Source organism: Monodelphis domestica, chromosome 8 (assembly GCF_027887165.1).
Source record: "Monodelphis domestica isolate mMonDom1 chromosome 8, mMonDom1.pri, whole genome shotgun sequence".
NCBI lineage: Eukaryota > Metazoa > Chordata > Mammalia > Didelphimorphia > Didelphidae > Monodelphis > Monodelphis domestica.
In genome coordinates, this window is record NC_077234.1 from 198764178 (window position 1) to 198791584 (window position 27407).

General features: G+C 42.7%; 1 protein-coding gene across 1 annotated transcript in view; it reads left to right on the top strand.

The window, feature by feature from the left end:
- The first annotated feature begins 958 nt into the window (after window positions 1–958).
- Window positions 959–27407, top strand: part of LOC100016764 (zinc finger protein 420-like) — a 70410-nt gene continuing 43961 nt past the window's right edge. Inside the window, exons 1-5 of the mRNA XM_016424880.2 lie at window positions 959–1088; window positions 14409–14535; window positions 15698–15793; window positions 21394–23518; window positions 23612–23615. Of these exons, the coding sequence (XP_016280366.2) occupies window positions 1086–1088; window positions 14409–14535; window positions 15698–15793; window positions 21394–23518; window positions 23612–23615 (2355 nt within the window). The 5' untranslated portion in view covers window positions 959–1085. The remainder of the gene's footprint in view (window positions 1089–14408; window positions 14536–15697; window positions 15794–21393; window positions 23519–23611; window positions 23616–27407) is intronic.

Sequence of the window (27407 nt, forward strand, 5' to 3'; positions counted from 1 at the left end):
TGGAGGCACCGAATAGAGAAGGGGGAGGAGGGAAGAGGGGGATGGTCAGTCCCAAGGGGGCAGGACGGGGCAATCCAGCCCCGAGCCCCAGGTAGTACAGAGGCCTCCGAGAAGCCCGGAGGGAAGATGGTGCCCAGTCCTCCCTCCTCCTCCACTATCAAAGATTTCCCCGCAGGGGCTCTTGAGATCGAGCTGGTGTGTATATCCACCGCACCAGCCTGGGCTGTGTTGCCAAGTGATGCCGGCACATTCCGCCCCGCCTCACCCCGCCCTGGCCATACTTTGGGATGTCTTCGAGGGTTCCAGATAGGTCCCGGACCCGGGGATTCCCTTCCTCGCTCAGTTTACGGAGCAGAGGCCTAAATCTACGTGACTAAGAAGGTGCTTTCCCGGATCTTGGTTGCTTGGTTAAACCGGGAGGGTTAAATATCAGCGGACTGCAGGAGTTCGTCTAGGCGAGAGGGGCGTGGCTAGACACTCCTGGGGCTGCATCTTTCTTCTTCTGGGGGCTCTTTTCTCCAGTCCTCCAGCATATCCCCAGTAAGTCACAGTCCTCGTTCTGGTTCTCGAGACCCTTCGGAGTCTGGTCACGCCCACATTTCTTACTCCGCCCTTTTTATGCAAGCGGGGGGAGAAGAAAAGATCTTTGCGCCCCACAACACTGCCTTACGGCCAAAGAGTTTGGAAGTCGGGACGCGTGAGGGCCCTGGGGCCCGGTTCGGTCATCCCGAAACTTAGGAGACCGGAGTGCCCTAAACTAACTGGGGAGCCCAGGCAAGACCAGCTCTCTGACCAGCAGGGGAAGGGAGTGGTCCATGCAAGGTAGCAGTGGGTGGGGAGGAGGGGGCGGGGACGGGAGGTGGGGCTCAAAAATGGCCGCTCCGAGGAGAGATGCAGGAGGAGGGACGAAGGGGAGGATCAGTCCCAAGGGGGCAGGACCGCGCGTTCCAGCCCGGGAACCATAGGCAGCGCAAAGGCCTCTGGGAAGCCTCCCCTCCTTCTCCTCCTCCACCTCCACTTTCGAATATTTTCCGGCCTTTTCTCCTTAGCCAGCTAAGCATCCTCCTATGCACTTCGCGTAGTGAATGGTAATTACTTGATGAACTGGTGGAGGGGGGGACAGCGGGAAAGGGGGCTGCGGTCCCCCAGAGGCCCAGAGTGGGGAGGAGCTCGATGTAGAGGAGCGGGGCTCCTGCAGGGGGACGGGGGAGGCAGAGAGCATTACTCCCCCACAGGTTAGAGCCGGGAGCCCCCGTCGGTTCCAGATGAGTTCGATTTCTCCTTTTTACGAATATCTTTTGGGCCGACCAACTCCCACCGGTGTTTCTGGGCGGGGCTGGTTGGTTTCGGAAAGGACCTGAGGCTGGAGCAGAGCCTGGATCTGATGCTTCCGGGGTCTACTATGTATTCTTGGGTCTGTTCTAGTCTCTGAGAGGGATCTTCTCCTTTGGGATCTTCTTTCCTGCTAAAACGTCCTGCCTGGAAGGGGTGCCCAGGGGAGCCAGTACAGGATGCAATTTTACCGCCCTCTGTAAGGACCCAGGAGTCCTGCCTCCCAGACCCCCAAGCTCCTGCTCCCCTGCCCCCACTTCTTTCAGGACCGCCCGGCCCCCCCAGCCCCTTCCAGGCATCAGGATCCCAGGCAGGATCCTGTGTCAAAGCCTCCCCGCCTGGGAGCAGCCCTTCCGCTCTCAATGGAAAGTCCCTGCTCCTGGCCCCTTTGGTCTCATCCTTGTCCTCCCTGTTGTCTCCCCTCCTAATGGCTCTTCTCTGTTGAATTGTATTGATTCTCCCCCCCTCCTGGTGGCCCTGCACCCCCGTCTTGGGTGGGGACCCCAGATTGCAATTCCTCCACCCCATGGAAGCCCCTTGTTGCCCCTTGGGCAGTGCTTCAGTTACCCCAAGCATGCTCTATTCTGGCTGAATGGGCAATACTGACCAGAAAGTGAGGAGGAGTTCGGGAGGGCTTCCTGGAGGAGGCAGGATTGAAGTCTGGACTTTAGGGAAGGCAGCAAGGGCAGTGGTCTGAGGTGGGGAGGGAGGGCATGGCGCCTGCCCCCGGGGGACAGCCAGAGAAGGTGCTCCTGGCCAGGAGCTGGAGGTGCTGTTTATGGAGCCCCCAGGAGGCTGGTATGGCCCCAGGGCCAGAGGCTGTGTCAGGGAGGAAGGGGGAGGGAGCTGAGGAGGCCAGCAGAGCACCAGGAGGGGAGGAGGGCCTTCCCCACAGGGAGGACTGCCCTCTGGCAAAGGGATTCCCACCTGGGCCCCTGGCTAGCCCAGTGGACAGTGCCAGGCCTGAGTGGGCAGGACCTGGGTTCAAATGGGACCCCAGACACACCCTCCCCCGTCCCTGCACCCTCTTCTGCCTGGGACTTTTAGGGCTGATCCTCAGGCACACCAGGAGGCTGGCCAAGCTGAAAGGGGCCTTGAAGAGGGCACTGTGGGTCTGGGCTGTCTCCAAGGACTCTGGACAGGCCACTTCCTGGCCTGTTGGCAGCTCCCCCTTCTGTCTTGGACCCTGAGCCTAGCCTGGGCCCTGGCAGGGCTTCCTGGCTGGAGGATCTCCCCCTGGAGGCTTCTGGGCCCTGCCTGGAGTGCTGGGAGGGAGCTCCAGGACCCTCCCCAGCCCCAGGGAGCCTCCAGGCAGGGGCAGAAGGGCTCCTCCTGCAGCCCCCCCTCCCCTGAGAGCAGGGGTTTGGCTTTGGGCCCCTTTAGTGTCAGATCCCCCCAAATTGGCCTCCTGGCCCCATGCTGGCCTTTTCCTGGTCTTCCTCCTCCCCCTCCTCCCTGTGCCTGACACCCCTCACCTGCCCATTCTCCTGAGATGGTTCAGACCCCATCAGAGCCCATCAGGTGGCCCATGTGGTGGCCTCAGATTCCCTCAGCTCCCCCCATGGGAGCTCTCTTGGGAGTTCCTGACCCCAAAGTTTCCTCCTCTGCCTCCTGTTCCTGCTTCCCTCATCCTGTGGTTCAGATAACTTTGGTAGTGAGCTCCCCGTGACTGCCCGGAACCCTAACCTCCCTGTTGTTGCTGTGGGAGAGCTCATCTGACTTCAATGGGCCCCAGTGATCCTGGAGATGAGGATAAACCCAGGCCAGCCACCCCAGGACTGCAGGGCCCATGGCAGACAATCCAGTGTTCCTGGGAGCTCTCTGCCCCTGTTCTGGGTCACTGCCATCAACCTGGTGGGGGCCCACATCCCCCCTCCTGGACTATTAGGACAACCTGCTGCTGGGTCTGCCTCCCACAAGGCTCTCCCCTCTCCCACTCCAGTGGTTTTCCTACAGTGCCTCTGATGGTGTCACTCCTCTACTCCGGAAACCCCAGTGGCTCCCTATTCCTCCAGGATCATATACAAAACATTGTGTTTGGTGTTCAAAGTCCCCTTTCCAGTCTTCTCATCTATCACTCCCCAGTCAGTGATTTTGGACCCAGGAATCCTGGCCTCCTGGATTGCTTCAGCTGCAGACTTACAACATCCCTCACCTTCTGTCTAAGAATTGGGGCTCAGCATCTGTTGGGAGACAGGATGGGTAAGAGGTAGGCAAATGGGGAGGAGTGACTGACGTTGAGGCCCACAGACAGGAAGTGTCTTTGGACAGATTTGAACCCAGGCCCTCCTGACTAGTTCTAGTTCTCTCTTCACAGAGTCACCTAACTGCCCCCAAATGGAAAAGGTGTTTTTAACCCTCACCTTCCACCTTCGGATCAGTTCTAAGATGGAAGAGGGACAAGGGCCGGGCACTCAGGGTTAGGTGACTGGCCCAGGATCATGCAGCTGGGACGTGTCTGGGGGTACATTGAGGGCCTTCCTGGCTCCAGATCTGGCACTCTCTCCACGGTGTCACCTGGCTGCTCCCAGGCCTTTTTGATGGCTTTCTGCGATGCCTGCAATCTTTTTCCTCCTCATTTCAGAACACCGACCCCTTGGAACTTCCTATGAGTCCCAACTGAACCCTAAAACCTTTCTGCAGGAAATCCTTCCCGCATCCCTCTTAGAGCCCCTTCATTCCTCTCCTCCTTCCCTATTTCTCCCAGACAGAGCTGGCTTTGTGTCCCTGTGTCTGCCTGTTGTCTCCCTCCCCCACTGCCCTGTGAGCTCCTGGAGGCCAAGGACTGTCCTCAGCCTTTTGGGGAATCCCCAGAGCTTAGCCCGGGGGCAGGGGGGGGGGGCAGAACGGGTGCTGGAAGGAGGGGGAGTGGCATGGCACGTTTGTGGTCCTCGAGGTGCCCTGGTAGGTGCCCCTCTCTGTCTGCCTCCTCTTGTCCCCTGAGCTCCTGCAGACCAGCCCAAGGAGCTCCCTCCTGGAGCCCATGGGAGCCCCACGATTCCTCCCATCCTCCCCTCTGGCCTCGTCTTCACCTCTAGCCCTGCCCGCTTCCTGCGGTCTTCCCAGTCTCACTCTGTAGTTTCCTCTCCTGGTTCTCTGATGTGCCTCTGCTGCTGCTGCTGTTCTCTCCAGTTATTCACGCCTCCTGCTTTTCCCCTGCTCAGGGGCTCAAGAAGCACATGATCTCTCCCCTTAGGTCTCCCTTCTGAACATGCTTCAGACGCCCTTCATCAGTGGACCTGCACTGTTCTGGCCACTAGTGGGAAGCTCCCATTTGCAGGTCTTGGGAGTGACATTCAGCCAGAGGCTAAAGTGAGGCAGTTCTCCAAGGAAGGCAAGCAGGGGGTGCTTCCTGTCAATAAAGGGGTCACGGCCTGCCTCTGCTAATGCCCCAAACCCTAAGAAAGGGGATAGAGCTCTTTGTGGTATGGGGAGCACAGAACAGACAGATCAGGAATACTTGTCATAGGGTTGAGGGTCACCCCCTGGGGATAGACAGAGCTGGGATGACCAGGGACGTTGTGACTGATTGGAATGGCCAGTTCTGAGGGCTCAGCAGTGCCCCACCCCTCCTCCTCTCCTCAGGCTAAGAAGCGGTTCTTGTTTGGGTCCAATGCAAGGTTCTGGCCCTGACTTAGGGCAGCAAACCGGACCTCTCTGAGAGCCGGGCTGGGGTGTAGAAATGCCAGACTGGACTCCCCGGGGCTCCTCTGAATCCTCCCAGGTCAGCTAATGCCCTGAAGTGAGGCTAGAAAGGTGGGGAACTGCCCAAGGGCTGGATTTTGTAGCTCACCTATGCCAGACTGGCTGAATATGGAGCCCAGGCAGCAGTCAGAGAACAAGGAATCAGGCAGCTGCTGGGCAAAAGCAGTTCATGGTAAATAGGATCCCTAAGTAAAGGACAGCAGATCAGCCCAGCCCTGTCAGAGGATGGGTCTCCCTGGGCTGCGTCCTGAGCTCCCTGGAGCAGGTTCTCTGCCTTCCCATAGATTTGGAATAGTCCAGTGTCCTTTCCATTGTGTTTGCAGGTCTGTCTGCTGAGGCCTTTAGCCCTTGTTTCTGCCTTGAACTGTTCCATGTATCCCCCCTGCAGTCTCGGAGTTTGCAGCCTGGGCTTGGTTTCCTTCTGAAGGCAATCTCTGAACTCTTTCCAGTACAGTTTTGTTTTCTATAAGACAATCTTTAGTTTTATTGTTAACATCATTACCCTTTAAATCATTTCCATAATCATTTGTTAAAATCATCCTCTTTCACACACATCTCCATTGCTCTATCTTGTCTTTTATAATCATAATCATTTGCTTGTCTCAGAGTCCTTAGTAATCTACAACACAATCACTTTCAATCTATAGCCAATACCAAACACCAAGAATCACACATATAACAGAAATAAACATATGTAAATCAAAGGTACATATGATAACACAGACTGTATAGTTAAACACATCAATGGTTTCATCTATTCATAGTCTTACAGTACATAACAACATTGTCAAAACAGATAAAAAATTATAGAAGGGATATGTAAAACACAATCCCTAAAAAAGTATAATATAATATTTGTCCTGACCCCTGACATGATCTTTACATTCAACATGAAACTAGTATACAATAATGAGTATGTTGTATTATAATCCAATTTGATTCATGTTTATAAATAGTAAAGAACAGAACAAAAAAATTCAGTTAAAAAATGTTTTTTAAATGGCTTCCTAGCACATGTGCCTTTGGGATTTTAGCTTTAAATCCCCCTCCCTCCCCCAGTTTGGCAAGAGTCAGAATTCTGTGGCAAACCCCTGGAAGCAACCAAGTTTTGGAGAGTGACAATGGAATCATCTGGAGAACCCCCAAATGCCAAATAGGCTATCAGGTTTTCCCTAGGTTTGTCTACCTGACTGCCAAATGTTATGGTAGGGTAAAAGGAAGGGTTCAAACTAGTTATAAATAGAAATAAAAGGTTTATTAAACTAAAGGGGGAAGGGAAAGGAAGGGAATCAGGAATTAACTTTATCAACCCTTCCCCAAAGATTCTAAACTAAGTAAATGAATAATTAAGGCTAGAGAAGGGTTTGTAGGAGCAAACACAACTGGGTCCAAAGGGAATCTCACAAGTAAGTATCCTCATTTGATTTAGCTAGCACTTCAGAGGGATATCAGCAAATTCCAGTAGAAATCTACTTTCTCTGTAGTATTCAGAAGCAGGAAGCAGGTAGAAATTTCCAAACAGCCAAAGGAAAGTAACAACCTGATTTTCTGGGTCCATCCCAGAAAACCAGAAAGGTATTCCTCTTGTTTCTCCTAAGAGCCAGAAAGCACAGCTTCTCCCTCCAATGGAGTCCAGCAAATTGACAACCAACTGTTTTCCCAGTAACTGCTTCAGTGTTCAGTCCAACTCCTGGGAGAGTTCTAAGTAGAATGTTGCCTTTGCAGCCTCTTGCATTCAGCTTTGCAAAATCCCCATACTACAGCCTGAAGTTCTGGCCAATGCTCTTTTTTTTTTTTTAATAACAAAAAGTATTCTTTTGGGGGCAGCTGGAGTGGATTGAGAACCAGGCCTAGAGACGGGAGGTCCTAGGTTCAAATCCGGCCTCAGCCACTGCCTAGCTGTGTGACCCTGGGCAAGTCACTTGACCCCCATTGCCTAGCCCTTACCACTCTTCTGCCTTGGAGCCAATACACAGTATTGACTCCAAGACAGAAGGTAAGGGTTTAAAAAAAAAAAAGGTATTCTTTTATTAGAGAAAGAGATTTCTTCAAATTCTGTATACTCTTAGATCACATTCTTAACTCCAGGTATTAATTTTGTTTCTATAATTTGCAGATTTTCCTTTTTGGAGAACCATTCATCCTACTATTTTGCAATCCCATAGAGTTTTGTTTCATTTATTTATTTGCTAATTCTTTGATTAATCAATTAAAATAATTTAGAATATTTTCCCTTGGTTACATGATTCATGTTCTTTTCCTCCCCTTCTCACTTCTTCCACCTGTAGCCAACTAGAAAATCCACTGTGTTTTACATGTATCACTGATCAAAACCTATTTCCATACTATTATTGTTTGTGATAGAGTGATCATTTAAAGTCAACATCCCCAATCATGTCCCCATCAAACCATGTGATCAAGCAAATGTTTTTCTTCTGTGTTTCTGCTCCCACAGTTCATTCTCTGGGTGTGGATAGCTTCTTTCTCATAAGTCCCTCAGGTCTGTCCTGGGTCATTGCATTGTTGCTAGTAGCAAAATCAGTTACATTCGATTGTGCCACAGTGTATCTGTCTGTGTATGATGTTCCCCTGGTTCTGCGCCTTTCATTCTGCATCAGTTCATGGAGTTTCTCCCAGTTCACATAGAAATCCTCCTTTATTATTCCTTTCAGCACAATAGTATTCCATCCCCAGCAGATACCACGATTTGTTCATCCATTCCCCAATGGATGGACACCCCCTAATTTTCCAATTTTTTGCCACCAGAAGGAGTGTGGCTGTAAATATTTTGTACAAATCTTTTTCCTTATTATTTCTTTGGGGTACAAACCCAGCAGTAGTATGGTTGGATCAGAGGGCAGGTAGTCTTTTAGTAGCCTTTGGGCATAATTCCAAATTGCCTTCCAAAATGGTTGGATCAATTCATAACACTACCAGCAATGCATTAGTGTCCCAATTTTGCCACGTCCCCTAAAACTTTTATTACTTTCCTTTGATGTCATAATAACCAATCTGTTAGGTGTGAGGTCCTTTTTCAGAGTTGTTTTGATTTGCATTTCTCTAATTATAAGAGATTTAGAATACTTTTTCATGTGTTTATTGATAGTTTTGATTTCTTTATCTGAAAATTGTCGATTCATGTCCCTTGATCATTTATCAATTCGGGAATGGCTTAATTTTTGTATACAATTGTTTAGCTCATTATAAATTTGAGAAATCAGACCATTGTCAGCGGTTTTTGTTATAAAGATTCTTTCCCAATTTGTTGCTTCCCTTCCAGTTTTGGTTGCATTGGTTTTATTTGTACAAAAACCTTTTTTCATTTAATGTGATCAAAATTATTCATTTTTACATCTTGTAACATTCTCTGTCTCTTGTTTGGTCTTAAATTCTTTCCTTTCCTATAGATCTGACAGGAATACCATTCTATGTTCACCTAATTTACTTATAGTTCCCTTCTTTATATTTAAGTCAATTACCCATTCTGAATTTACCTTGGTATAGGGTGTGAGATGTTGATTTAAACCTAATCTCTCCCTTACTGTTTTCCATTTTTCCCAGCAGTTTTTCTCAAACAGTGGGTTCTGTATTGGAGGTTCCTTTTAACTGGGTTGTTTAAGGTACCGGGAAGTGCTGGGCAAACACACTGAGAAATAAGGTAATAGGAAAGACAGAATTCTTTCCTCTCCTCCCCCCACCCAGTTCTGATTTCTTTTCAGTTCAAGTCAAGCAGGGATTCAGAATATGTAAGTTGACTGAAACTTTAACTAAAAAATCACTCTCTATAATACTGGAAACAGGGATTTATTTTAAAGGAAAGAAAGGTAAGGGAATTTAGATGGGAGAGAGGGAATTTAGGATTTCACTAATCTTATATATTCAATACTAAGTAAAAATGATTAAATAGTCTTTAAGGGCAATTGATAGTATCTTGGAATCTTCAGAGCTGTGTCCTAAATCTTCCAAGGAAAGTCAATAACCAAACAGGTAGAGAAAATTCTCTCTGGTACCTTCTTCCTCAGATCCAAAGAAAAAAGTGACTCGAGTTTCTGAGCCAGCTATTCAAACTGCCTCTTCTAGGCTACATTCTTCTCTGGAATTTTCCTTGATGGACAGATCTTCAAGCTTTCATTGCTTGTAAGCCTTTTTTTAGCATTAATCAATTCTTCACAGTTCTTGTCTGAAAAGCTAGGATCTTTGGGTTTATCTTATACTATCTTCCTGAGGACATTTACTCATTGTCTATTCCATTGATCCTCCCTTTTTTCTCTTATCCAGTAGCATATTGTTTTGATGACCACTGCCTTATAGTACAGCTTAAGATCTGATACTGCTAGCCCCCCATCCTTCACATTTTTTTTCATTATTTCCCTTAGATACTCTTGATATTTTGTTCTTCCAGATGAACTTTGTTATAATTTTTCTAATTCAATAAAAAAGTTTCTTGGTAGTTTGATAGGTGTGGGACTGAATAAGTAAATTAATTTGGGTACGATTGTAATTTTTATTATATTAGCTTGTCCTACCAGTGATCAATTAATGTTTTTCCAATTATTTATGTCTAGTTTTACTTCATTAAAATTTTTAAAAATTAATTAATTTAGAATATTTTTTCCTGGTTACATGATTCATGTTCATTCTTTCCCCTCTTTCCTCCCCTTCCTGTAGCCAAGGAGCAATTCAGCTGTGTTTTACATGTATCATTGTAGATCTAGTTTTAATTGTGCAGAAACTGTATTGTAGTTGTGTTCATATAATTCCTGTATTTATCTCAGCAAATAGATTCCTAAATATTTTATATCGTCTAGTGTGATTTTATTTATTTTTTGAAAGATTTATTTAATTTGTCAATTTAGAACATTTTTCCTTGGTTATAAGAATCATATCCTTTCCCTCCTCTCCCCCCACCCCTTCCCATAGCCGATGTGCAATTCTACTGGGTTTTACATGTGTCATGGATCAAAACCTATTTCCATATTGTTATCTTTGCACTAGGATGATCATTTAGAGTCTACATCCCCAATCATATCCCCATCTACCCATGTAATCAAGCAGTTGTTTTTCTTTTGTGTTTCTGCTCCCACAATTTTTCCTCTGAATGTGGATAGTGTTCTTTCTCATAAATCCCTCTGAGTTTTTCTGAATCACTACATTGCCACTAATGGAGAAGTCCATTACATTTTATTGTACCACAGTGTATCAGTCTCTGTGTACATTGTTCTCTTGGTTCTGCTCCTTTCACTCTGCATCAATTCCTGGAGGTTGTTCCAGTTCACATGGAATTCCTCCAGTTCATCATTCCTTTGAGCACAATAGTATTCCTACCACGATTTGTTCAGCCATTCCCCAGTGGATGGACACCCCCTAGTTTTCCAATTTTTAGCCACCAGAAGGAGTGTGGCTGTAAATATTTTTGTACAAGTCTTTTTCCTTATTATCTCTTTGGGGTACAAACCCATCAGTGCTATGGCTGGATCAAAAGGCAGACTGTCTTTTAGCACCCTTTGGGCATAGTTCCAAATTGCCCTTCAGAATGGTTGGATCAATTCACAAATCTACCAGCAATGCATTAATGTCCCAGTTTTGCCATATCCCCTCCAAAATTTATTACTTTTCATTGCTGTCATGTTAGCCAATCTGCTAGGTGTGAGGTGATACTTCAGAGTTGTTTTGATTTGCATTTCTCTGATTATAAGAGATTTAGAACACTTTTTCATCTACCTATTAATAGTTTTGATTTCTTTAACTGAAAATTGCCTATTCATGTCCCTTGACCATTTATCAATTCGGGAATGGCTTGATTATTTTGTACAATTGTTTAGCTCCTTATAAATTTGAGAAATTAGACCATTGTCAGAGGTTTTTGTTATGAAGATTGTTTCTCAATTTGTTGCTTCCCTTCTAATTTTGGTTGCATTGGTTTTGTTTGTACAAAACTTTTTAATTTGATGTAATCAAAATTATTTATTTTACATTTTGTGATTTTTTCTTACTCTTGCTTGGTCTTAAAATCCCTCCCTTCCCAAAGATCTGATATGTATACTCTTCTGTGTTCACCCAATTTACCTATAGTTTCCTTCTTTTTATTCAAGTCATTCACCCATTCTGAGTTTATCTTGGTGTAGGGTCTGAGATGTTGATCCAAACCTAATGTCTCTCATGCTGTCTTCCAATTTTCCCAGCAGTTTTTATCAAATAGTGGATTTTTGTCCCAAAAGCTGGGATCTTTGGGCTTATTATAGACTGTCTTGCTGAGATCACTTACCCCAAGTCTATTCTACTGATCCTCCTTTCTGTCTCTTAGCCAGTACCGTTTTATTTTGATGACCACTGCTTTATAGTATAGTTTGAGATCTGGAACTGCAAGGCCACCTTCCTTCGCATTTTTTTTCATGATTTCCCTGGATATTCTTGATCTTTTGTTCTTCCAAATGAACTTTGTTACTTTGTTATGGTTTTTTCTAATTCTAATTGAAGGTATTAAAATAGGCAATGAGTAGACCAAGCTATCATTCTTTGCATATGATATGATGGTCTACTTAAAAAATCCTAGAGAATCAACTAAAAAGCTAGTAGAAATAATCAACAACTTTAGCAAAGTTGCAGGAAACAAAAATAAACCCACATAAGTCATTAGCATTTCTAAACTCATCCCAGCAGCAAGAGTAAGAAAGAGAAATTCCATTTAAAATCATCCTAGACAATATAAAATACTTGGGAATCTATCTGCCAAGACAAACACAGGAACTATATGAACACAACTACAAAACACTAGTTGTAGCAATTAAGAAGAAAAAGAAATTGAAGGTATTAAAATTGGCAATGAAGAGACCAAGACTCTTTGAGGATGATATGATGATTTACTTAAAGAATCCTAGAGAATCAACTAAAAAGCTAGTGGAAATAATCAACAACTTTAGCAAAGTTGCAGGATACAAAATAAACCCACACAAATCATCAGCATTTCTATATACTTCCAACTCATCTCAGCAGCAAGAATTAGAAAGAGAAATTTCATTCAAAATCATCCTAGACAATATAAAATACTTAGGAATCTATCTGCCAAGACAAACACAGGAACTATATGAACACAACTATAAAACACTCTCCACACAATTGAAACTAGATCTAAACAATTGGATTCTAGTTTTTTAAGACTGAATTTCATCTCTGGCTTTTTGGTCATTCTCCTTTTGGTCTGATTATCTTTGGAGGTCATCTTTCCTCTTCTTTGCCTCATTTTTCATCTCCTCTGCTTTATTTTCAAGCTGATTTATTTTGACTTTCAAGTCACTATTTTCTATTTCCAGATGATTTATTTTGCTTTCTAAGTTCTTGTCCTAATTGTCTTCAGCCTCTCTTAATTGTCTTTTTTTTTTAATTGTATTTTGCGTTCCTCTAAAGCCTGTGCCCAATTCATTGGAGTTTCGGTGTTTTTGCTTGATGTTCCTTGATCCTCCTCTGTTAAATTTGCTCTTTGTTCATTGCCTGGATAGAAGCCATCGATTGTAATTTTTTTCTTTTTCTGTTGTTTGCTCATATTTGCACCTTCTTTTCCCCCTGTAGTTGCCTGAACTCTTGGTTCTCTCATTATGTGCTGGATTTGTGGTTTTGGGCTGTTCTGTCCTGAAGGGGCTTCTTCTCTGTTCTGCTAAGTTAGTCAGGTTAGTCAGATCTTCCCCAGATGAAAGCAGAAGCTGAAAATGAGCTGGGCTTCCCACCCTGTCATCAAGGTTGTTGCCTATAGTTCGTTGCAGTCTTTGCCCTTGTATCTTAGTCTGCAAGGGTCTCAGATTAGCCTGTGGGGGAAGGGTGTTGGAACTTGAGCTTCCCTGCCCTCTGAAGGCTTCTTATCTGCCCTATTGATGAGATTGAGCCAGGGCAGAGGAGTTGATTTGCAAAGCTGGATGTGCCGTGAGGCCAAACCCTCAGGAGATAGATAGGGGGGATAGATATCTCCGGAGGGGATAGATAGATAGAACTTCTTCCCTGCAACTAGGCTCCCTGCTCTTCACTTCTCCTGTTGCTGCCTCTATACCGCCTGTGTTCTATGCCCTGAGCTTGGCACAGCTGTGCCAGCAAGGTACTCCTTCCAGACTAGAGTCCTTGCCTCTTAAGAGATTCCAGCCCCCATGAGATGTTCAGCAGTATAGGTGGGGGAGGGGTCCTGGGACCTTCCTTTTTCCTTCCCCTTAAACCTGTATGTTCTAGAATTCAGGCTTTTTTTGGGGTGTACCTTTTAAGTTGGGTCCAGGAGGAGGGTTCCCTAGCTTGGTCCTGTTGTTAGATTTAGTTTTCAGTCCCTAATTGATTAAATATTACTTTCTTATTGAATAATGAAATTCTCCCTTCTCCAGCATAGTCACTCTTATTTCTCTGCCATAAAGTATAATTAAGGAATCTGTACCGTATACAAATGAAAGCAATCATAAAGCAAAGGTTTGGTTGTCACCCGTCCTACCCAGAGGAACCTCAAGCCCTGAATGTGACAACAGACAAGTCTCCTTCACTTGGCTCGAAAGCATCCCAGATTGAGTCCAGAGTGTAATGAACATCTCTTTAGGACCCACCTGATGTTTTCATCCAGATAAGACTTGGTTTCTGTCATACAGAAAACAAACTAGATCATTTCTTTAGCTTTGCTCTCTTTTAAGGAATCCTGCTGAACTCTCTCCCTTCCAGAATACACCACACTGACCAGATTCTTACAAACTCTTCACAGATTTTGCTTGAGAACCTATCGCTTGTAAGTCCTGGGAAGGGCCTCCCTCTCTTCCCTTCCATGGATCCAGGCACCTCTCAACTAGAACACAGACTTTCTCCATGATTTCATAGGAAGTCTCATTCCATAATATTGTAACTAAAAATAGATCTGGAGGCTTATTGCCCAATTTATGAGCATTTATTAGTAAATAGAGAGAGTTTGACAGAGACAGAGAGAGAGGTCTCAGCCTTTTAGATCTCATTCTCCATTCAGCTAGCTCGGGCTTGGCTTACCAGAGATGAAGAGATCAGGAAAGGTCAGAAAGAAACCCCCAGCTTAGAGAGCCAGTCAGTTCCAGAGGGGAGGTACAAAAGGCCCCTCCTCTTCCTTCTTTTGCGTTTTCCATTCCCCGGCTTCATGTGTTCCTTCACACACTAGATGGAAACTCCTCAGCATAGCTCTGGAGGGTCATGGAGCTGCTTTGCTCAAACCTCCATTGGGCTCTCAAAGACTCATCTTCTAGTGCAGACTCTGACACTGACAAAGGGTGGGACCTTTGGGCCCCTCCCTTCTCTGTGTGTCAGTTTCCTCCTGTAATTGACCCGAGGTGGGCTCTTCATTCTGATGTGGCTTTCAGCCCTCTGTCCTCTGACTTTGGCTGCTCTAGGAGGTGATAACCTTCAAGGATGTGGCTGTGGACTTCACCAGGGAGGAGTGGCACCTCTTGGCCCCTCCCCAGAAGGAGCTGTACAAGGAGGTTATGCTGGAGAATGCCTGGAACCTGCTCTCTGTGGGTAAGGAGCCCTCTCCCTACTGCCCAAGTGTGCCATCCAAGGGAATATCACCCTCATCAGCAGGCAGGTTTGGGAGCAGTTTTCAGTCATGAGGAAGAGATGAAGGCTGGACTGCTGAGTCCTAGAGCCAAGGCCCTCCTGCTGCATAGTTCCCCTGTTGAAGGACTTTGCATCGTGTAATGGGACCTTGGGGGCTCCCTTTGTTATTCCTGATGCCTGAAATCAAATTTGTGTTGGAGAATCCCAGACATGGAAATAATTTCAGAACTGATTTCATTTTGCCTCTCCCTGGCCCAGAATTGTGTCTCCAAAACCCATTTGGCAAAACTGTTCAGGGGAGTTTTCTTCCACTCTCTGCCTCTCTACGGTGTATCTCCTATTGGGGATATTTTTCTCTTTAACCAGAATAAACTCAGCCCACAGCTCCTCAGTGTCCCCAGCAGAGTAGGATTGACCTTAGTCTTCCTCCTATTGCCCTAATCCTCCAGTAGAACCTATCAGACAGTTGGGGAAGGGAAGAAGCATTTATAATGACCTGCTTTTCCCAGGTGCTCTGAAGAAAATGCCCTAGATCCAAATGTTCTGGTTCCAGATTGAGTCCCTGCCCTTCTCTCTCTTCTTCCTAAACTAAATGCTGTGGAGACTTTCCTCCAGGAGGCAATGGACACTGATTACATTTCTGTGTCATTTTCAGGACAAATGAACTGTTGATAGATAGCATTGGGCCCAGCGAGGATTGTTGAGTTCCCCAGGAGCAGAGGCAGTCTCTTCAAGAGAACAGTCCACAAGATAGAGGAGCAGGCCGGGCAGGGGGACAAAAGCTGATCCCTTGAGGTCCCTGTGTCTGGGGCTTCAGATTGACTCAGAATTCTGACCCTTGGACCCATTTTGGGAGTTTAGGTGTTTTTGTCGGAATGGGCCAGAACAGGATGGGGCGGGGGTGGGGTGGGGTACTGTTGCTCATTCCAGGTCCCCCAGCAGGGTAACAGGTATATTATCCCCTGGGCTTCTGCATCATAGACACTGAAGGAAGAGGGGAGACTCCTCATCTCCATGGAGAGATTCTATGAATGGAGTCACTGGATTCCCCCACCTTTCCTTAAGGAAAATTCAGTGGCCAACTTCTCTGTATCTTCCTTCCTGACTGATTCCCCTTGCCCAGGGCTACCAGCTCCCCCAGAAGATGTGATCTCTTATTTGGAGCAGAAGGTAACCTCGTGGATGCGGGAGCAGGAAGGCCTGAGGAGCTGCTGCCCAGGTGAGTGAGGTGAAAAGAGGTATTAGAGTTACCAGAGGCTTCTTTGCACCCTGGTGAAGCCAGGGCTAGATTTGGGGACAGGAGGACTTGACTTAAAATCATTTTTCAAAGGTATTTGCATGGGTTCCTGGGCAAGTCACTGAACTTCTGAGCCTCAGTTTCCACATCTGTCAAATGAGGCTGTTGGACTCCTTTTCCTATCAACTCCCTACAGGGAATCAGTCTGTCACTTATTTTTAAATTTTTATTTAATTAGATGATTTAGAATATGTTTCCATTGTTACAAGACTCTTGTTCTTTCCCTCCCCTCCCCTGACCCTCTCCCGTAGCCAACACTCAATTTCACTGGGTTTTACATGTGTCCTTGATCAAAACCCATTTCCATATTATTGGTGTTTGCACTTGGGTGATCATTTAAAGTCTACATCCTCAATCATATCCACATCTACCCATGTGATCAAGCAGTTCTTTTTCTTCTGTGTTTCTACTTCCACAGTTTTTCCTCTGAATGTGGATAGTGTTCTTTTTCATAAGTCCTTCTGAATTATTCTGGATCATTGCATTGTTACTAATAGAAAAGTCCATTACATTTGATTGTCCCACAGTGTATCAGTCTCTGTGTACATTGTTCTCTTGGTTCTGCTCCTCTCACTCTGCATCAATTCCTGGAGGTTGTTCCAGTTCACATGGAATTCCTCCAGTTCATCATTCCTTTGAGCACAATAGTATTCCTTCCACTTCAGATACCACAATTTGTTCAGCCATCCCCCTAATTTTCCAATTTTTAGCCACCAGAAGGAGTGTGGCTGTAAATATTTTTGTACAAGTCTTTTTCCTTATCATTTCTTTGGGGTACAAACCCAGCAGTGCTATGACTGGATCAAAAGGCAGACTGTTTTTTAGCACCCTTTGGGCATAGTTCCAAATTGCCCTCCAGAATAGTTGGATCAATTCACAACTCTACCAGCAATGCATTAATGTCCCAGTTTTGCCACACTCCCTCCGGCATTCATTACTTTCCTTTGCTGTCATGTTAGCCAATCTGCTAGGTGTGAGGTGATACTTCAGAGTTGTTTTGATTTGCATTTCTCTGATTATAAGAGATTTAGAACACTTTTTCATGTACCTATTAATAGTTTTGATTTCTTTATCTGAAAATTGCCTATGCATGTTCTTGCCCATTTATCAATTGGGAAATCACTTGATTTTTTTGTATAATTGATTTGGCTCCTTATAAATTTGAGTGATTAGACCTTTGTTGGAGGTTTTTGTTATGAAGATTGTTTCCCAATTTATTGGTTCCCTTCTAATTTTGATTGCATTGGTTTTGCTTGTATAAAACCTTTTTAATTTAATGTAATCAAAATGATATATTTTGAATTTTGTAATTTTTTCTAACTCTTGCTTCGTCTTGAAATCTTTCCTTTCCCAAAGATCTGACAGGTATAGTATTCTGTGTTCACCTAATTTACTTATAGTTTCCTTCTTTATGTTCAAGTCATTCACCCATTCTGAGTTTATCTTGGTGTAGGGTGTGAGATGTTGATCCAAACCTAAACTCTTCCATACTGTCTTCCAATTTTCCCAGCAGTTTTTGTCAAACAATGGATTTTTGTCCCCAAAGCTGGGATTTTTTGGTTTATTGTAGACTGTCTTGCTGAGGTCACTTACCCCAAGTCTATTTCACTGATTCTCCTGTTTGTCTTTTAGCAACTACCATATTATTTTGATGGCCTCTGCTTTATAGTTCAGTTTTGAGATCTGGGACTGCAAGTCCTCCTTCCTTTACATTTTTTTTTCATGATTTCCCTGGATATCCTTGATCTTTATTCTTCCAAATGAACTTTGTTATGTTTTTTTCTAATTCAGTAAAAAAGTTTTTTGGTAGTTCAATGGGTATGGCACTAAATAAACAAATTAGTTTGGGTAGCATTGTCATTTTTATTATGTTAGTTCGTTCTACCCATGAGCAATTAATTTTTTTCCATTTGTTTAGATCTAGTTTTAATTGTGTGGAGAGTGTTGTGTTCATATAGTTCCTGTGTTTGTCTTGGCAGATAGATTCCTAAGTATTGTCTAGGGTGATTTTAAATGGAATTTCTCTTTCTAACTCTTGCTGCTGAGATGAGTTGGAAGTATATAGAAATGCTGATGATTTATGAGGGTTTATTTCTATCCTGCTACTTTGCTAAAGTTTATTATTTCCACTAACTTTTTAGTTGATTCTCTAGGATTCTTTAAGTAGACATCATATTATCTGCAAAGAGTGATAGCTTGGTCTCTTCATTGCCAATTTTAATATCTTCAATTTCTTTTTCTTTTCTAATTGCTACTGCTAGTGTTTCTAGTACAATGTTAAATCATAAAGGTGATAATGACCATCTTTGTTTTGCTCTTGATCTTATTGGAAATGCTTCTAATTTATCCCCATTGTAGATGATGATTGCTGATGGTCTTAGATATATCTTGTTTATTATTTTTAGAAAAGGCCCATCTATTCCTTTACTTTCTAGTGTTTTCAATAGGAATGAGTATTGTATTTTATCAAAGGCTTTTTCTGCATCTATTGAGACAATCATGTGATTTTTGTTGATTTGTTTGTTGATATGGTCAATTATGTGAATGGTTTTCCTAATATTGAACAATCCTTGTATTCCTGGTATAAATCCTACCTGATCATAATGAATAACCCTCTTGATCACTTGCTGGAGTCTTTTTGCTAGTATTCCATATAAGCATCTTTGTTCATTATGGAGATTGTTGTATAGTTTTCTTTTTCTTTTTTTAACCTGCCTGGCTTTGGAATCAGTACTTATTTGTGTCATCAGTACTTATTTGTGTCATCAAAGGAATTTGGTAGAACTCCTTTGCTTATTTTGTCAAGTAGTTTGTATAGTATTGGGATTAGTTTTTCTTTGAATGTTTGATAGAATTCACTTGTGAATCCATTAGGCCCTGGGGATTTTTTCTTAGGAAGTTCTTTGATGGCTTGTTCAATTTCTTTTCCTGATACAGGATTATTTAGGTATTCTACTTCTTGTTTTGTTAATCTAGGCAATTAATATTTTTGTAAATATTTATTCACGTTACCCAGATTGCCATATTTATTGTCTTATAATGGCTTGCCATCTTCTTAAGAAGTCAGTGTTTGGGATTGAAGGGCCATGAAAATCTACTGCAGGTACCAGAATGGCTGAACTTATCCCTCTGAGCTCTTTAGTATCCAGAAACATGTATCAATGAGTGTTTGCTCTGTGCCAGGTTCTGTTCTACGTTATAAGGGCCATAAAGTGCTGAATTAGATATCCCCTACTCACTCTGTGCTGGAGCCCACAGCATGCCAACAGTTCTCTAGAAACCCTCTAGATTCCAGCTCCAGGGCAGCTAATCAAGAGAGAGAAAGCTCTGAAGAGGAAAAAGTCTAGAGAGGTCTAATGTGGGTAGGTGGCAATCAAAGAAAAGCAATGAAAGGAGGAAATAACCAAAATTCTAAAGATAAAAATAAAAGCCAATATTTGTATAGGGCATAGTAAGGTGTCACACAATATAAATATTATCACATGTGATCCTCATAGGAGTCCCAAGAGTTACTTGATACTTTTATGTCCATGTTATCAAGTGGAGAAGATTGAGATAGAGCTCCTGTGAATTTCCAAGTTCTAAAAGTCCTAGTATGTCTCTGAGGTAGAATTAGAATGCACCACCCCACTTGTATGGGGTTTTTAAAGAATATCACAAATTTCTGGATTATATGTAATTTTGGAAATAGGAAGGGAATTGTATGAGATCTCTTGCTGAGGGATGAAAAATGCTACCTTACTTTTAGCTCTCTAACCAGTGAAGAAAGTGAATTACTATCTACCTTGAGAAAGATTTATTTTTTCATTGACTCATGATAAGAAGTATATCAAATGATGAATGTGGTTGAAGCTCAATGGCATACATTGCATTGTGTTTTTTTTAAATAAAGTTTATCTAGAAATCTACTTCATAAGGGTGGAATTTCATTTTTTTCTGCTATTGGCAAATTGGCTCCATTCTCACTGAAACTACTGAATGACTAGGCCAAGTTACCTAATAATTCTTTTAAGAAATCCCAAGATAGAAGAATGATGCCACAAATATAGGTAAGTTCAAAACAGAAAACAACAGCATTTCAGTGAGTGGCCCATGAAAGGCTGTTTTGATAAAAAGGTTGTGGTCAGTGATGGTTTCATAATGGCCTCTACTCTGCATACCTAGTGACCAGGGTTTACAAAGACTCTGATATCTCTGCTCCAAGAATGCAGACCCTAGTAACATCTTGATCTCATGATTACAGGTTTGATGAGATGCAATTACAGGGTAACCCAGGAATGGGACAACTTCTCATGTGTAGTGACAATAGTGAGAGTTGTGTGCATGCCTGTGAGCATGAATGACCAACTTTCCTGGAAGTTTGGAAATAATTGGATGTCAAGTTGAGAAACTAAAAGAACATGTTCCACTTTGAAGCAATCAGAGTTTGAGGCTGTCATTTAATGTACCCCCAAACATCATATTAGGATGTTAGGATCTTTTGGAATCACTGCAGGGGGAAAAAACCCTCCATTTATGTTTGGAATTCTTGTTGTTCAATAGGAAAAATATATTTTTTACAAAGTTGGTTGCCTGTATTTATTTCTTGAAGTGTCAGTAACTAATTTTTAGCTCAAGTTTTTTGGAGCAGTATCTCAAATCTTTAAATTGTTTATAAACCAAGAAATGGGAAGGGCACAAAGGAACTAATATTGAAGCTTGCAGCTCATTTTATTTTAAAATTGATGAACTCAAGTTACTGTATGAGACATATTTTTAAACATGGGCAATGCCATGTCTTTGTTTCAATTGTATTTCGGAGGACTTTATGGTAATGAAATGAGACAATGAAAAAAAAAGCAATAGCTACTGTCAAGAAGTAGGGAATGGAACAAAATCTTTTATGCCTTGGATAAATGCAAAAAAGAGTGAATTTTTTTCCTTTGATCTCAGATATTGTAGGGAGAAAAATAATTGAAAAAATCATAAAGGAAATTATTTAAGGATTTCAAATAAGCTAGATATGAAATTATTGGAATATTTAGTATATACAAACCCCAGGTTATCATAACTATGAAGATAGGATTGATTATGTAGACAATCAAAATGAAAGCAAAAAGGAAAGATTGAAAGTGAATTGTCTAGTACTGTGGAGACAGCATACACAGTCACAAGATTTGATTTCAGCTGCCAAGATTTGGGTCAAGTCACTCCACCACCATTCTGAGGTCATAGTCTAAGATAGAAATGTAATAATGCTAGGCTGGCCAAAATCACAGGTTTGTTATAAAGAGCCAATGTGATCATATGGGAGGCTCTTTGTTAATGAAATATTGTTTAGCTTTGAGGTAATGGCATTTTCAAAGGATGGATTGTGCCCATTTAAGTTAGACAACTTTCCTTCTTACCTGAGGAAATAGTATATAAAGCAATTTATATTCTGGCAGTGGAGGAAAGGTGATGCAGTTATTTATGTGTGTTTATATATGATTGTGTATATGCATGTATATGTAACCATGCATGTGTTTTACCATTTCTTTCAGAAGGTAAGATCAGACCTGAAATGAAAGTGACTCCACCAGAGGTGAGCCTTTCTGTGGAAGAAACTGAGAAACAAAAATTCTTGAGTGATGGTCCGGATCACTTAGCTTGGAGAGGATTCTATGTTGAATTTCAAAATTCATCCCTTCTTGAACATCAAAGAATGAACTCTGAGGAAAAGTCTCATGAATGTTATCAGTGTGGAAAGACTTTTATGCATAGGGCCAGTCTTGCTGTACATCAGAGAATTCACACTGGGAAAAAACCTTATGAATGCAAGCAATGTGGAAAGACATTCAGTTGTAGTTCCAATCTTACTGTACATCAGAGAATCCACACTGGGGAGAAACCTTATGAATGTAAGGAATGTGGTAAAACATTCAATCAGAACTCTAATCTTGTTAACCATCACAGAATCCATACTGGGAAGAAACCTTATGAATGCAAGCAATGTGGAAAGACATTTAGTCGGAGCTCCCAACTTGCTCAACATGAGAGAATCCACACTGGGGAGAAACCTTATGAATGTAAGCAATGTGGAATGACATTTAATCAGAGCTCCCATCTTGCTCGACATCAGAGAGTCCACACTGGTGAGAAACCTTATGAATGCAAGCAATGTGGAAAGACATTCAGTCAGAATTCTAGTCTTGCTAAACACCAGAGAATCCATACTGGGGAGAAACCTAATGAATACGAGCAATGTGGGAAGACATTTAGTAAGAGCTCCAATCTTACTGAACACCAGAAAATCGACACTGGGGAGAAATCCTGTGTATATAAGCAATGTGTAAAGATAGTCAATCAGAACTCTAATCTTGTTAACCATCAGAGAATCCACACTGGGAAGAAACCTTATGAATGCAAACAATGTGGAAAGATATTCAGTCGGGGCTCCCATCTTGTTCGCCATCAGAGAGTCCACACTGGGGAGAAACCTTATAAATGCAAGCAATGTGGAAAGAAATTTAGTCGGAGTTCTAGACTTGTAGAACATCAGAGAATCCACACTGGGGAGAAACCTTATGGATGCCAGCAATGTGGGAAGACATTTAGTAAGAACTCCAATCTTACTGAACATCAGAGAATCCACACTGGGGAGAAACCTTATGAATGCGAGCAATGTGGAAAGACATTCAGTTTTAGCTCCCAACTTGCTTTACATCAGAGAATCCACACTGGGGAGAAACCTTATGAATGCAAGCAATGTGGAAAGACATTCAGTTGGAACTCTAGTCTTTCTTTACATGAGAGAATTCACACTGGGGAGAAGCCTTATGAATGCAAACAATGTGGAAAGAAATTCAGTCGTAGTTATCATCTTATTCAACATCAGAGAGTCCATACTGGGGAGAAACCTTATGAGTGCAAGCACTGTAGAAAGACATTCAGACGGAGCTCTAGTCTTTCTCAACATGAGAGAATCCACAGTGGGAAGAAACCTTATGAATGCAAGCAATGTGGAAAGACATTCGGTCTGAGTTATAGTCTTGCTAAACATCAGAGAATCCATACTGGGGAGAAACCTCATGAATGCAAACAATGTGGAAAGACATTTAATCAGACATCCCTTCTTGTTCGACATGTGAGAGTTCACACTGGGGAGAAACCTTATGAATGCAAGCAATGTGGAAAGACATTCAGTCGAAGCTCCATTCTTGCTGAACATCAGAGAATCCACAGTGGAGAGAAACCTTATGAATGCAATCAGTGTGGAAGGACATTCAGTTGTACCTCTAGTTTTGCTGTACATCAGAGAATCCACACTGGGGAGAAACCTTATGAATGCAAACAATGTGGAAAGACTTTCATTCAGAGCTCAAGTCTTGTTGTACATCAAAGAATCCACACTGGGGAGAAACCTTATGAATGCAAACAGTGTGGGAAGACATTCAGCCGGAGCTCCAATCTTGCTGTACATCAGAGAATCCATACTGGTGAGAAACCCTTTGAATGCAAACAATGTGGAAAGACATTCAGTCAGAGCTCCAGTCTTGCTTACCATCATAGAATCCATACTGGTGAGAAGCCTTATGAATGCAAGCAATGTGGGAAGACATTTAGTCGGAGCTCTACTCTTGCTATACATCAGAGGATCCATACTGGTGAGAAACCTAATGAATGCAAGTAATATACATAAGAAAAATCATGGATTTTCACATAGAACTCTCAACTTGCTCTAAGATTAGGTGGAAGTTGGCATATGATTTAGATCTATAGTGTGGTACCATAAATAAATTAAAGGAGCATATAATAGTTCATCTTTTAGATCATTTTATTGATAAGGAGGAAATTTGTGACCTAATTAGACATAGATAACATCGTGGGATGTAAAATTGGCCATTTTTTAGTATATTCAGTTCAAAATTGTTTCTACAAAGAAAGCTAATACAAGCAAGGTTAAGAGGGAGAAAAAACAGTTATCATTTGCTTCAAAGCAATGTTCAATTAGGTACCTAATATTTTAAGTCATTCTAATAAGTCTCAAATACTTAAATCATTTCATGGCATCTAATTCTAAAAAGGATTTAATTCAGTAAGAGTACAATATAATTGCTCTACATAAATCATTTAAAAACTAAACTTATTATTTTGACAAAAATCTCTAAGGGAAAAATTAAAAGATAAATGATATTGTGAATTTAAAATATGAAATAAAATTGACAGCCAAATTATTTCTATTCATTTGAATGCATTATCAAAGTATCTGGCATAGAAAATCATGCATCTCTCAGCTTGACACTTTGGCCTGATGGGACATAGAGACTGATGTAACAAAACTTATACAATTATTCTTATATCTACAACTTCTAAACACATCACTTACATATCAGGTTTTAAGCCTATTTTTCATTAATGCTTGCTACCTATAGAAGGTCAAGTATAATCATTCTGGTAGGAAAACATATGTAAAGTTAAGTAATACTACAGTATTATTCATTTTTATAGTCCCATCTAATATAGATTCACAATTTAAAATGGTACCCTATAAAATCTCCTCTCAAGAGACTTTCTGTCAGCTCCTCAAATGATAGGCAACTTTACAATCAGTTAGTCTGCTGCCCAGACTTTGTTGCAATCTTTCTTCCTAGGAGGTTCTGAATCTTAGGGATGCGGGAGGAAAAGAGAAAGGTGTTGAAGAGATGGGCAACGTGGAGCTCCTGAGATGAGTATGTTAGTGAGGTGTTAGAAATCCACAAAAATTTAGGGTTAGGTTTAAAAATCAGCACAATCTTAGGTTTAGGGTCTCTCTTAGAAGGCAAATGCATGCTCTGGTCTTAGCCTTAATTCTGTCTCTCTTGTCCTTATTTCTCAGGAGTCAACAGTAACTCTGTTGGAACCAAGGCAGACTCAATCCTTAAGATCTCAGAGTCTTTCTAGATCTCATCTCCCTAACCTGAGGAGGTGTGATCACCTGATTGTCAAAGAGTAGGACAAAGCCTGAGCCTCAGAGAGTAGAAAAGGGCCTGGAACTGATGATTTAGGTAAAGCTTAGCCTTGGATCATTTTTTTTTAAGCCCTTACCTTCCATCTTGGAGTCAATAAGGCAGAAGAGTGGTAAGGGTTAGGCAATGGGGGTCAAGTGACTTACCCAGGGTCACACAGCTGGAAAGTGTCTGAGGTCAGATTTGAACCTAGGACCTCCTGTCTCTAGGCCTGGCTCTCAGTCCACTGAGCTACCCAGCTGCCCCCTTTTGGATCATTTTTAAGGAAGTCAGCAGTCTCTAACCCTACTCATGGTGTAGGCCAGAGGAGAGAAGGAAAATTCAGAAACCAGCTTTTTGGCTCCATTCTACATCTAGACTCTGATCTCAGCTGAGTCCTCACCATGGGAAGGCAATCTTGTGACATCTCCCTAATGGTATCCCTTTGCCACTCACCACAGCAGCCTTTCAAATATTTCCCTGGTCTCCAGCTCTCCCTTATGGCTTCCCCACCCCTGCCCACACCTTCTGAGCTGAGAACTTGGCCTCATATTTCAATGAACAAAGCTAGTCTTCTGAAGAGCTCTCTTATCCTCCAGATCTCACCCAGATCAGCTGCCTCCTTTTGCTCTCTGGTCTCAGGATCAGAGGAAATAGTCATTCTTCTCCAACTATAGAAAACTTCTTTCCATGTGCAAAGAAATCCATCTCATCTCTCATCTAAGTCCAGTCTATTCTTCCCTCAATGCATGTTTCTGGATCATGAAGAGCTCAGCACCTGCAGGAGACTTCCAGGCCCTTCAGTCCCAAACACTGACTTGTTAGGTCAGAGAGTGATCCTTTGAGGGGAGCTGATAGGAAATGGAGTCCAACAGTCTCATATTACAGATGGGGAAATGGAGGCTCAGGGATTCAGTGATTTGCCCAGGAAATCCCTGCTAAAACCCTTGAAAAAGGATTCTAAGTCGGGTCCTACTGTTCCCAAATCCACCCCTGGTTTCACTAGAATGCCCAGAAGCCTCTATTCACCCCACCTTTCCCATACCTCTTTTCTTTTCCTTCACCTAGCTCCTCAGGACTTCTCCAGCATCCATGGAGCTTCCCTTTGCTGCAAAGAGAGCACATCTACTGTGGGAGCTGGAAGCCCTTGGCAATGGGAATTGGTCTGGGAGGAGGATGTAGAGAAGCTCATCACTTAGTTCTCTTTAGGTAAAGGTGGGGGAATCCAGTGATTCCATTCAGAGAATCTCTCCATGGGGTTCCCACAGGAATCTGCCCTCACCCTTCAGTGATGCAGGAGCCTAGGGTAGGATGTGCCTGTTACCCTACTGGGGCACCTGGAATGATCAATACTCCCTCACCCTTCCTATTCTGGTCCATTCTGGCAGAAACACCTAAACCTCCAAACTGGGTCTGAGTCAATATTCTGGGTTAATCTGAAGCCCCAGACACAGACCTCAGGTGGATTGGTTTTTTTCCTGTGTCTCTGCCTGCTCCTTTCCCCCTGACACTTCTGAGCCCTGCAGACTGTTCTCTCAGGGAGTCTTTGCCTCTTCTGGGGAACAAAACAATCCTTGGATCCAATGCTATCTCCTGGCCAGTCCATTCATCCTGACAATGACAGGGGTGCAAGTAGTGCTTGTGGGATATCCATGGGGCTTATATGCCTGGGTTATAGAAGAAGTAAAACATGCAAATGTGCTTCTGGTCTGGGCACCATCTATGCCATTGGGTTGGGTTCCTTTCTTTTGTCTTGTTGTTGATTGCCAGTTTGACAATACCATATCCCCCATTCCTTGAAATGTCAATAAAATTCAGTTCACCTGTATGACTCTAGACACTCACCATCAGAGGAGGAGGTGGCAGGCAGGCAGGACATGATGATGAAGAATCCTATGTCTGTTAGTTTTCTCTAAAGGTTGCTACAGTTTCCCCCTCATGACATGAGGAAGGGGATATCTGAGAGGGCTGAATCAACTCAACAAAATCCATTTGGAAAAAATAAAGGTCAACCATATCACAGAAAATGATGAAAAGAAGCCAGGATACCGGGGGAACAGAACTACCAGAGCTCAGACCAGATTACAAATCAGCAGTTATCCTAAGCCTGGTGTAACAGTAAAATAATGAGATAAAGCAATGGGACAAATTAGAAAGTCAGCTAAAATTCAGTGTCTTAGAAAGTGGAAAACAAGCTATTGAAGCAAAAACCTCATTTGGCAAAAACTGCTAAGAGATCTGGAATGCAGTCTGGAAGGAAATTAGGCTCAGACCATGAGCCTACACCATATTCTACTACACATTCTATAAGGAAATGTGACTTTAATATTAAAGGTCATATTATAAGAAATTAGAAGAGAAACAACTCACATACATCTCTCAGGTATATATGGGGAGGTGTTATTTTGACCCCAATTACATGTAAAAACAAAAACAATTTCTAGCATTCATTTTTTTTAAGTTTAGTTACAAATGCTCTCCCTTCTTCCTTTTCCCACCCCCAAGAGAGAAAGCCATCTGATCTAGATTTTATTATTATTTTTTAAATAAAAACTCTTGCCTTCTGTCTTGGAATCAATACTGTGTATTGG